This window comes from Misgurnus anguillicaudatus, chromosome 21, assembly GCF_027580225.2.
Source record: "Misgurnus anguillicaudatus chromosome 21, ASM2758022v2, whole genome shotgun sequence".
NCBI classification, from domain to species: Eukaryota; Metazoa; Chordata; class Actinopteri; order Cypriniformes; family Cobitidae; genus Misgurnus; species Misgurnus anguillicaudatus.
In genome coordinates, this window is record NC_073357.2 from 19,060,684 (window position 1) to 19,073,242 (window position 12,559).

General features: G+C 39.6%; 1 protein-coding gene across 1 annotated transcript in view; it reads right to left on the minus strand.

Annotated features, from left to right (window-relative positions):
* Positions 1-5,951: 5,951 nt before the first annotated feature.
* The window catches only part of actn3b (actinin alpha 3b), a 36,067-nt gene continuing 29,459 nt past the window's right edge, over positions 5,952-12,559 (minus strand). Inside the window, exons 13-21 of the mRNA XM_073859757.1 lie at positions 11,798-11,906; positions 10,999-11,145; positions 10,332-10,508; positions 9,496-9,641; positions 9,178-9,346; positions 8,576-8,722; positions 8,433-8,498; positions 8,132-8,290; positions 5,952-7,909 (exon numbers count right to left, since the gene is read on the minus strand). Coding sequence (XP_073715858.1) covers positions 7,751-7,909; positions 8,132-8,290; positions 8,433-8,498; positions 8,576-8,722; positions 9,178-9,346; positions 9,496-9,641; positions 10,332-10,508; positions 10,999-11,145; positions 11,798-11,906 — 1,279 coding nt within the window. The 3' untranslated portion in view covers positions 5,952-7,750. The remainder of the gene's footprint in view (positions 7,910-8,131; positions 8,291-8,432; positions 8,499-8,575; positions 8,723-9,177; positions 9,347-9,495; positions 9,642-10,331; positions 10,509-10,998; positions 11,146-11,797; positions 11,907-12,559) is intronic.

Genomic DNA, 12,559 nt, shown 5'->3' on the forward strand with positions numbered 1-12,559 from the left:
GCATGCTGCTTTCTTATTTGTTTAAAAGCATGATCTACCCAAGTCTACATGTTACACTAACTAGGAACTATACTTCTAACCACAGCCGTCCAACTGATATTTGGACATTTAATGCGGCTGAAAAATAACGTCACTGAGCCTGACTAAACTTAAGAGCACTTTATTTGAGATCTTTTCAAATAAAAGATCATGTCATTTAATTCAACATGGATGAAAGTGCAATTTTAAATAAATTATTTATTGATAAATAATGTTCTACTAAAGAAGCGGATTTTGTTTGTAGCCTATTGCCATCAATCATAGTTCTTAGAAATAAAATTGGAATAAGCCAAAGCATGTATCAGCATGTCACAATTAAAGTAAAACTGAAATTCTGAATTAGCCAAGGAAATTGGAACCAGTGCATCTTCACTTGAAACCCCCACCACAACTGCCTTTTTAGATACCATCCTCCAAGCTGTATCCCCCAGAATCCTACAAACCTACCCAACCCCTTGAAAGAGCTTCAAGACCTTCTACTCTTCTTACAACCTGTTTTTCCTGATTTTGTCCCTACTCACCATCTCATTCATATCCTACCTCAATCACCACAAGAACCTCAAAGCCAGCTCCATTAAAGGATACCTAAGTGGAACCAAAATTTTCCACAAACTTCTTTTTCGGCTCACCCTCTCCAGTAATAGCTAGCACCCAGACATCCACGCTCGTTAGGAATCCAAAGAACCCACCCGTCCTGATGCAAGACAGCCAGTATCCTTAGAAATACTCACCATATGCATCTCCACCCTTTGTTGAGATTTCCACTCCACTAACACTACCCTTATACTCTACGCAATGTTCATTCTGGCCATCACTTGCAACTTCAATCCAAATAATCACCCAACAGTTTCAGATCTATCACTTCTGGACAACTATACCATTTCTTATTCCATCAAACAAAGCAAGACGGACCAAATGCCATTCCATTTAAATCTTCAACTTCCAAACACCAATTCAACCATACCAGACTCTCCTAGCATATCTACATTCCAGCGACTCCCAGGCTAGATCCACATCAAACCCACTCTTCACAGATGACTCAAATCGCCGGGTTACACGCTTCCGGTTCCAAAACACCTTAAATCTGTCCTACTCATATCTGGCTTCCCAGCAGACCTCTTCTCCAAAACCTACATTCGATTGAATCGCTCCAACATCAGAGAAGCTCAATGAACCTTCATCAGCGGATCCCACCAGCTCCAAGACCACATAAACTATCAGACTTTATCCACTGCCGTAGCAGTGATGTTTCCTCTGCTCCAGCAGGAGCCCCCCCCCCCTTTTTTCCCTGCACTCTACTAACCTCCACTGCTATGGAAGTGGTTTCCCTCTGCTCCCGCAGGAGCCCTCCCGTCCACAATTTCTCCACCACCACAGCAGTGATGTTTTCCTCTGCTATTACATCAAACCGCTCCCACATCAGAGAAACCCAACAAACCTTCATCAGCGGATCCCACCAGCTCCAGGACAACACAAACTATAAGACTCTCTCCAGTGCCACAGCTTTGATTTTCCCTCTGCTCCCGCAGGAGCCAGCTTTTTACTAAAATCCACTGCCGCAGTAGTGGTGTTTTTACCATCTCCCGCAGGAGATCTGTTCTCCATTGCTGCAGCGGTGTCATTTTCTCTGCTCCTGCAGGAGCCCTGCTTTTACTAATCCCCACTGCAATAGCAGTGATGTTTCCCCTGCTTCTGCAGAAGCCCTACTCTCCACTGCCGCAGCAGTGACCTTTCCTCTGCTCCCGCAGGAGCCCTGTATTCCACCGCCGCAGCGGTGTTGTTTCCTCTGCTCCCGCAGGAGCCCTGCTTTCACTAACCTCCACTGGCATCGCAGTGATGTTTCCCTCTGCTCCCGCAGGAGCCCGTTTCCACTTCTGCAGCAGTGATGTTTCCCCTGCCTCCTGCAGATGCCTGTCTCTCCACCACCGCAGCAATGTTGTTTCCTCTGCTCCGCAGGAGCACCGCTTTCACTAACCTCCACTGCCACAGCAGTGATGTTTCCTCTGCTCCCGCAGGAGCCCTGCTTTCCACAATTTTCCTCCACTGCCACCGCAGTGATGTTTCCCCTGCCCTTGCAGGAACCCTATTTTCACAGCGGTGCCATTTCCTCTGCTCCCGCAGGAGCCCTGCTTTCCACTAATCTCTACTGCCATCACAGTACTGTCTCCTCTGCTCCCGCAGGAGCCCTACATTTCACAAATTCTCCACTGCCACAGCAGTGATGTTTCCTCTGCTCCCGCAGGAGCCCTACCTTTCACAAATTCTCCACTGCCGCAGCAGTGATGTTTCCTCTGCTCCCGCAGGAGCTCTAATTTTCCCAATTTCTCAACTGCCGCAGCAGTGATGTCTATACTGCTCCCGCAGGAGCCCCAACTTTCACAAATTCGCCACTGCCGCAGCAGTGATGTTCCCCCTGCTCCCACAGGAGCCCCGTTTACCGCCATTTCACATTCCACTTTTTTTGGGGGGCACCTACACTGTTCCCGGCTGCTGTCCGATGCCAGTATTGCGATCTTTTGGGGGATTATTCTGGGTTCGGGCCTAAGGCCGAGCCCGGAACCCTCTCCCCGCCAGGAGGCACTCCGGGCTCAGGCCATTAACGAGCTCGGAGCCCTCTCCTCGGACAGCACAACAAATACGCATATTAATAACCCTGTTCAGAATTATTTGTAAGTGTGAACTCGTGAAATGATGTTTTATTAACAAAGTTCGGGAGGAGCACGTTCAAATAATCAACCTAATTACCTTGTAACTATGACCAGCTGTCGACAATCAGCAATCAGGTCTTCACCTGATCGGCATCAACAGAAACCTATATAGACTGAAAATCAACTCACCCTCATTCCTTGATAGTTTCAGCATCCCTCCACCTCCCCTTCTCCGCACGATTTGGCTAGTCACCTTACTAACCAGAACAGGGGTGATTATTCTGGGTTCGGGCCTAAGGCCGAGCCCGGAACCCTCTCCCCGCCAGGAGGCGCTCCGGGCTGAGGCCATTAACGAGCTCGGAGCCCTCTCCTCGGACAGCACGCCAAATACGCATATTAATAACCCTGTTCAGAATTATTTGTAAGTGTGAACTCGTGAATAGCTTGCGCACTGCAGGGGTTAAATAATGGGCGTGTTCTTGGCCATTGTAACAACCGGCCAATCACAGCGTGGCTGATAAGTGTTTCTACTATCGATATGTTTTGCCTTTTCTTGCAATGCACGAACACGCAATGATCTCAGATAATTCAATCCTGCCATGCTAATCATCAACAGCAGGAGTGTTCAAAGAACCGGATAAGCGAGATCATAATTAGCGAGATCTGAACATCTTTCATGTCTCATTTGATCTTGGATGTATTAAGCGACGTACAAAGAATGGACCCCAGGTTTGTCTTGTTACCTTGATTAGTCTGTGTATATATACCTCAGTGTTTTCCATTGTCGGTTACTGTAGTTGTTATGTGTTAAAAGACTTTTTCCCTGCAGTTTCAATTTGTCGTCACCATTCCGACCCATGTATTTTTTGTTTGCTACTTAGATTTGAGTAAAGTAAAATTAACACAAGTTCAGTATTTTACACTTAAAGCTCTGTTTTCAGATTGTTTATGATGAAATAGAACGGTTTTGACTGAAATTTGTCATACATCACCGTGTATGACAAATGATGCAGTCCTGAGAATTTTCGGGTGTTTGTTCCATCACCCCCTACCTATATAATGGGTGTATAGGTGCACTGGAACAATCCTTCCTAAAATGCATTAAACTTTCGCTCCAAAAGATGCTTTCCAACAGGTGTTTTAGCATTCGTTGTAAACGCCTCACACCCGTATATTCTTCCGTTGAGAGCTTGAATAATAGACACTCCAGCCCAGGTGGTGGCGATAATCCGCCTTTGCCAATTGCAAGAATACAAACAACGTTCCCGGCAGTAATACCGTACCTCAAAGCACATCTAATACAAGTCAGTGGAGTTGGACAAAAACTACGATAAAACAGCTGTTGGAAAGCATCTTTTGCAGCGATTTTGTGTGAGCATATCAGTGAACACCCCTGACCACTCGGTGAGTTTCACGTCTCTGTAAACGAAAGTTTAATGGATTTGATTGTTCCAGTGCACCTATTATAACACCCATTATAGATGTGGGAGGTGATAGAACAAACACCGGAAAATTGTCGGGCCAGCATCATATGTCCAAATTTCAGTCAAAACCGTTCTATTTCATCATAAACAATCTGAAAACAGGGCTTTAAGTGTAAAATACCAAACTTGTCCTTTAAACACACATATTTACTTATTTAATTATCCTTGTTTGTCAGTTGAGAAATTAAAAGCATAGTGGGCTAGCCGTGCACTTATTCTCAAAGTGAAAGTATGCTGTTACTAAGGTTAATCAAACTAAAAATATCATTCATTTGTCTTGACAGGTTTTTGGTGTGTCCTTTAAAATGCAAATATGCTCATAAAATGCAAACACTGATCGCTATAAGAGTGGTTTGTTGAAATTGAAACTAAATTGTGCTATCAATTTTTTTACATCTCTCTGCACTAAATGGCAGTCCCGTGGTTGGATGGTGCAGATTAACGGGTAATATTATAAGACCCCCTTTTGACATCACAAGGGGATACAAATTTTAATAACCTATTTTTTTACATGCTTGCACATAATGGTTTACCAAAACTAAGTTCCTGGGTTGTTCTTTTTCACATTTTCTAGGTTGATAGAAGCACTGGGGACCCAATTATAGCACATAAACACGGAAAAAGTCAGATTTGCAAAACATGGTCAGGTGAATGTGTCTAAATCATTTTTGTACCACATTTTTATCAATTTGACTGGTAGACCACTACGAATATATATATATATATATATATATATATATATATATATATATATATATATATATATATATATATATATATATATATATATATATATATATATATATATATATATATATATATATATATATATATATATACACATATCCTACAGAGCTGGTTTTAGCTGGTCTCCCAGCTTGGTTTTAGCTGCTGGTATTGCTAGTGTAGCAAGCTGGTCTAGCTGTGTTTTGGTCATTTTTAAAGCTGGTATAGCTGAACTTAGCTGGTCATGCTGGAGGACCAGCTGACCCACCAGCTTGACCAGCTTTACCAGGCTGGGAGGACCAGCCTAGACCAGCTACTGCCACCATAAACTACTGCTACATAAGCTACCAGCTTATGCTGGCCTTTGCTGGATTTTTCAGTATACATGTCCCTGCCCCCCTCATTTTTAAGGTGCGCCCCTACTGTGCTGAATTGTTTTCATGTTCATTTGGTTGCTGTTTTTAACTTTGTTACTACAGTAGTTTGCATGTTTACTTCATGTTGTCTGTTTATAATTTGTCTATTTATTTATTCTCTATAGAATGTGTGTATATAGCTTTTACTTTCTCGTCAACATCGACAATTTTTTTTACCTCGTCCATCTTTACTTAGTTTTGCTTATGCTGTTATGTTGTAGTTTTTGTGTATGGTTCCTGTTCATGTAACGCCTTCATCTTCATTATTAAAGCCTGCGTTAAGATCCCAAACTCTGTCATCACCACTGTAAATTGTAACAACTATATGAATGAACACACATATACTGTATACAAGTGAATACATATAAATGTAATATTTGATTTAGTTAATTCACTGTTCCCTACGGTTTTACTTATGTATACTGTAACAGTAACTGTTCATACTCAGCGCCTCCTTCTGGATATAACAGTGATGGATCTCAATTGCTTACAATTTCACATTTTGTGTTTTATAAAAAAAAGTCATACAGATTTAGTATGACATAAGTATAAGTGATTATTGACAGGATTGTAATACTGGGTGAAGTAAACACGCACGCACACATACAAACACACAAATACAGACTCAGGAAGTAAGATACTGTTTGAGATACAGTTTTATTCTTGGGTTTATCTTTTAATATTGAGGTTTTGAGTGCAATGGATGATATTGAACAGTTGTAGAGTGATCTGAAAATTTTAATTTATTAACCCAGAAATCAGTGAGTTACATTATTACAGCATGGTGGGTAATAATCATCAAACAATGTTTTTAAGTGACAGTATTTATCACTGATAAGCCTTTTGTTGTTAATGCTTGAGAACCTTCCACCACCTTTCAAAACTTACAGAACATTCCAAAACTTCCCCTAAAAGGCCCTGAGAAGCCACCTTTATCTTTTCACAATGCTCTTTTTCTCTTAAGAACTAGTTCGACTTTATTCAGTCATCATTTTCTCCAGTCCCCATATGACTTCATTTCGTTTACTTTCAGTCATGATACGTTTCTGCTAAACGTGAAAGAAATTCACGCAGGTTTGGAAAGACATGAGGTTGAGCGAATGATGACGGATTTTTGGATGAACTAATCCTTTTAAAGTACAGGTTCGTGCAGATAATAAGAGTCTTAAAAACAGGACGATCTAGTGTCCGAGAGAGAGAGGGTTGGTTCACTACAGGGACATCCAGGCTTTTATGTAATGAATTCATCTTGTATGTCCCCGGCTTTCACTAATGCACTTCAGAAATATCATTCCAGTCGACAGGGATTTGAAGGCAAAGCTTGTTCTCATGTTCTCATTCATCTATTGGGCTAGCACAAACCTTTCCTGTCAGAATTAAAAACGTTCCCTTTGCCACAATATTATAAAGGTTCCTACTGGCTTCGGTTGATCATTTTGGCACAATTCTCCAAACAGAAGAGAAATAATGAGTTTGAACACCACATTAAGGGAAGACGTACATAAATAAACAAACAAACAATATTAAGGGGTTAGGTATGATGACACATACAGATTACGTCACAAACATCGGACAGGGTGACAGAACATTCTGTGTAGAGACTTTATCAGTTATTCTCACAGTTTCATATTAAGAAGACACTGGACAGCAGTAGTGCTTTTTGGGGTCTTAAAATACAGTACAGACGTATAAATGTCTGTATTATACACACAGCATGCATCTTCACAAACGTTCCTCAGCATCAACAAATTCACTTTTTAGTATATATTTAATGACGTTTGACAAAGTTTTTAAGGCACGAGGGAAGGGGGTGAAAAGGGGATGTTGTGCTTTTGGCATGTTAACTTGCGTAGAATGCATGTATGGCTTTTGCAAACACAGCTACCGTATCTAACATTCATATTGAGACAATATAATGATATAATCAGGTTCCCATTCATTTTCTTCATTTTTAATGATGTAAACCCTTTATTTAAAACTAAATAAGTAAAATGTTTTACGTTGGATTGTAGTTCATTCCTTTATGTTGTACGTTTTTACACACCTTTTATTCTTTGGCTATTTTTAAAGATTCCTAAAGAATTTTTTTATTCATATGAAGAAAATGAATGGGAAAACACCAAGTCTGTTTATAAAAGTGGGTGTCACGCTTTGAGTGATATGCTTTTGTTACACTTCCCTTTATTCACAGAACAGGCGTAAGACATGTTTTAACTTGTAAAAGAGGACACAAGCTTTTGTTGGTATAGAAATGTAAATGCATAGAAATATAGACAGGGATTTATGAGATATTCAAGGGAAAACTTAGAGAAAAATATTAGAATATTTTTAACTGACTCTCTCTGATTAAAAGCAAAATTTTGGGGCAAAAAGAAAACGAGGTGGGGAAAAAAGAAAGAGGAGAGAATAAAGAGTAAAATGTAACCATTGAATGCATTTATAAATCGCTCTCTCCGTAGAGGGCGCTGGAGAAGGAGATGTAATCCAAGGCTCCGGGGACCCCATCTGCGCCAACGTACTTGGTCATGCGGGTGATGCAATACTCGGCCTGCTCGGGTGGGAGTTCACGACGAAGCTCATCCACGGTGATGTATGACTAAGAGATGAAAAGAAACACTTTTAAATCGCTCTCACGGTCATGGGGTTAGTTATGAAAGGATTTATCATACTGCTATTGCTATTTTTTTATTAGAATAATCTTGCCCATAAAAGTATGAACACAGCTTGTTGAATACTCATCAGCACTTTGAGGTGTTACCCTAGCGCTCTGTCGACCTATTAAAACTGGATTATAAAGTGTAACACATCTCATTCGCACCTTGTCAGAGGCCAGGATCTTGAAGGAAGCCATGACCTGTTCAGCAGTGTCCGTTTCAGCTGTCTCGCGTGTCATGAAGTCAATGAAGGCCTGGAAGGTGACCACGCCGGTGTTGTTGGGGTCCACCAGGGTCATGATGCGGGCAAACTCCACCTCACCCTGACAAAACACCACCACAAAAATTGACTGTTAAGTTTCAAGTTACATAATCTTTTGTGCATTTTGTAAACTTAAACAAAAAGGTGTATTTTCATATGTAAGGTGTGGCATATTGATTGGGCGGGGTTTCATTACCACTCACCAGATCGTAACCCATAGAGATAAGACATGCGCGGAAATCGTCTGGGTCCATCATTCCGTTTCTCTTCTGCAAGGTAAAAATAGATTATACACACTCTAATGTTAATCTTGATGTGCGTCAAGACAGTTTTTTGTCATACTGACCCTGTCAAAGTGGTTGAAAGAGGCTCTGAACTCGTTGAGCTGCTCCTGGCTGATGCCTTTGGCGTCACGGGTCAGGATTTGGTTCTCTATCTCATTGATGGTACGTGCGATGGTGGTGAGCAGTTGCTCCCAGCCCACGCGGATGTGCTGGAGGGAGTAAATGGCAGATGAGAACAGAAAGAAAAGGATTTGTAAGGCATCGGAAAAGCCAGAAAGTGATATTAAACTTCACAATGTTAAAGCTTGGATAACAAACGTCACACTACTTTGTTTGATAATGTGATTTTTTACGTTTTTATTATTTGAAGCTTGGTAAAGTGGCCTTGATCTTTAAGTTAGGCGTTATTCAAATATATTTACAAAAAATATTTTAATTATATATATATAAACCATATATTCAACACAATACTGAATAACATTATGTAGACTTGGCCCTTAAGACAGTACAATATATTTTTTGTTTGTTTCATTGTTTTATCCTTGAAAAAAGGATATTTTGTTTTTTACTTTCTAACACTATGTCTTAGTATAAGTATGCAATACTGTAGTTTAGAATTACGATTGATGCTTTCATTAAATCATTTTCTTGTGTCCATGTATACCTCCATAGTGTAGTTAGTGTGTTTGTTGTCAAAGATCAGCGCCTCCTGGATAAGCTGGTGGTCTCCCTCCAGTTTGTCAATATTAGACTTGTAGTTAATAATGTTCTGCTCATATTGCTTGAGGTTATTCATCTGTTCCTCCAGAGAGCCGGTAATGTCTACAGACACATGGCCGATCTCCTGCCAACAGGAAAGAGATCATTAAAAAGACTAATTAAAGACACTAATTAAAAACCTTTGGTTTATTTCTCACTTTCTTGTATTTTAATACATTTTTCTTTACAGATAACAATACACCCAAAATCTTAGCTTTCTGTTTGGCCGATCTCCTCCATCTTAGTTTGAATCCAGGGTCCGATGATGTTGGCCTGAGCAGCAAATGATCGCCTCAGCCTCTCATTGGCCTGTTGCCTGGCAACCTCCTCCTGCAGCATCTGGTCTCTCAGGGGAACCAGCTGCTTCATCTACAGGGGGCGATGGTGGGGCAATAAAACATAAGAACCACACGAACTGTTTATGTGCAAGGTATTTTACTGGATAAAATCTATTCAGCCAGCTGAATGTAGGATTCTTTTAGATTCTAAGATGTCAACAATGATCCCAGATTAGCATGTTTACTTTATAAGGCCTCTTTAGGGTTACCTCTGGTCTTGGAAGACCTACATGTAGTTTAAAAATCGATTACAAAAACAGTGGAGAACATTACAACCATCTGCCAACACCATATGGAAAAGTCAGCTCAGAGGAGCCAAACAATTATTTTCACTGACATTTTATGCGGTCTTTCCACAGAACAGCACTAAAATCTTAATACAGGGACAGGCACCCTGCTATAATGGCCCTCCAAAATCAGCCCAGATGTCTAGGCTAAAACAAGGCAAAATGTGAGTAAAAATTTAATAGATGTCTAGCCAAAAAATAAATAAAACTAAACACCTTGTAATCACTGTTGACTTTGCTTCTCACAAGTTATTTTTGCAAAAATGACATGTAACCAAATTCAAGATTATTTCGGCTAAAGTGGGTAGAACTGGTCTGAAATGACAGCTATTGCTTGCTGGGAAGTGGTAGCTAATACATGGCCGCCAATATTAATGGTGCATTGCTTTTAATTGTAAAACTTTCTCCACCAGTTATTCTGCGCTGTACTTCACTGCTTCCCATTTGTTTGTGATGTCCTGTGGGCTGAGGACTGTGTATGGATTGACTCCGACCAGCTTGATGCCGTAGGTCTGAGCAATCTTTGTGATCTCATTCTGGATGCCCATGATGGCCATACGCTCCTTGTCAGCTTCTGGTAGGGTGGCCTTGAACTGATCGTGAGCCGTGATCAAACTCTGAAAGAGATGAATAGAGTGAGAGATAAAAGGTGAAAAGCCAAGACTTAAAAAAGTAGGTTGAATTGACTTGCAAAACCAAGTTGTTTTACTTTTTTATAATTTTACAAGTTTTAAGAGTGTTTTTCTTTTACTTCACTAAATTTTAAAGCATATCATACTTTTTATTCCACTACATTTCCCTGTAAATTTTATTTAAAACTTAATTACATTAAAAGTCTAATAGTATAAGAAAGTACAATTTTTTTTATAATATTAAAATAAAGTACACTCTTAAAAATAAAACTTAAAAGTGTTTCAGGATGCCATAGAGGAACCATTTTTTGCTTTAACACAAAAGGTACTCAAGTGAAAATATTTTATTTTATTATTATTCTTGAAGCTTGCATTTATCTTGTGCTCAAATGGCACTCAAAAATGCTGGGTCAAAAGTGAAGATCTGTGAATTTTTTTAATCAATATAGCATAAAAAACATCATGATAACAAACTCTGAATTTCCTCAATACTGTGTACAATAAACATGTCCTGCAGATCCTCCATAGCTCCATCCATCCAGTTGTTAAAGGGCGCCGCCCTCTTGGCAAACTCGAGGTACAGCTGATCAATAGTCTCCCAAAGCTTCTCTACACGCTGTGGGAGGAAAGGACAACAGAATTACTATGAACTCCCATCAATTATGTGCAAAATAGTCAAACAGTTTTTTAAAAACTTTTATTAATTTTATGTTTGATGCTAGCATATTGTTAATATTCTGACAATACGCTGCATCATAACTGCATCTGTGCATTATATTTATATATTATAAGAAAATAAACACTTGTTCCACATGCAAGTAAAATTGACAAAACAAAAACAAATCTGTCAAATAATGTTTATTTGAAACGGCAACATAATACAGAGTTTAAAACAATGCAAAACTGATAGTCTGACCCCAACAAAATATTTTCTTTATTGATGTAAATTGGTTTTTCATCAGCTATTGAACCTTGTGTATTCACCCTGTGCATTTTAGAAATATATATTTTCACTTTTTAATGACTTTTCACACTCTTATTATCTCATTTGTCTACTAACACTGCAGTAAAAAAATAAATCACATGTTATATACATGTATAACTCTTTTAGCTTTTAACTTTCTTCAGCTTTTTATACTAATAGATAGAATTTTTATAGTGTTTTATTATAAATACTTTCATGATTGTTTGTTTTATAATTGTAATTTTAAAATTTACTCATAGTGATTTCAGATAGTAACAACAGTGTATTTTATTTTTGCTTATACCTCTAGAGCATCTCTTCTCTTCTGGGTAAGAGTTCCCAAGTTGTCCCACTGGTCACAGATCCCTTGGCAGCGGGAGTTCACTGTAGCGGCATCATGGTAGTCTAATTCACTAGAATGATAGAAAAATGTATTCTTAACTGATGCTAAAGAGTTCCTTTGTGTAACCTTAAATGGACACTCCACTTTTTTGAAAATATCCAAATATTCCAGCTCCCCCAGAGCCAAACACCTGATCTTTACCATTTTGGAATCCATTCAGCCGATCCCCAGGTCCGGCAGCACCACCCCCAACATAGCTCAGCGTAATCCACCGAATCTAACCAGACCATTTAGCATCGTACTCAAAATGACACAGTGCTCAAAAATAGTCCTCTGCTATTGAAAGTTACCAAGAGGACTATTTTCAGGTGCTGCGTAATATCATTGCGCCTCCTGCAGCCATGTTACGGAAGTAAAGTCCTTTATTGTTACGCCAGAATGAGAGTATAGTTCTTAGCCATAGCTGCCTAGAAAATCACATTTAATTTTTCGTCAATCTTAGAACATGATGTAACTACAGAAAAGTCCAATTTTAAATAGGAAAAATATCCAAACTCTTTGGTTATTTTTGAGTGCGATGCTAATTGTCCAATCAGACTCAATGGACCATGCCAAGCCATGCCAAAAGTGGCACCGCCAGACCCACAGATCGGCTAAGTGGACTCCAAAACAGCCAAAACAAAATGTTTAACTCCAGGGGAGCTGGAAAATCAGCATATTTTC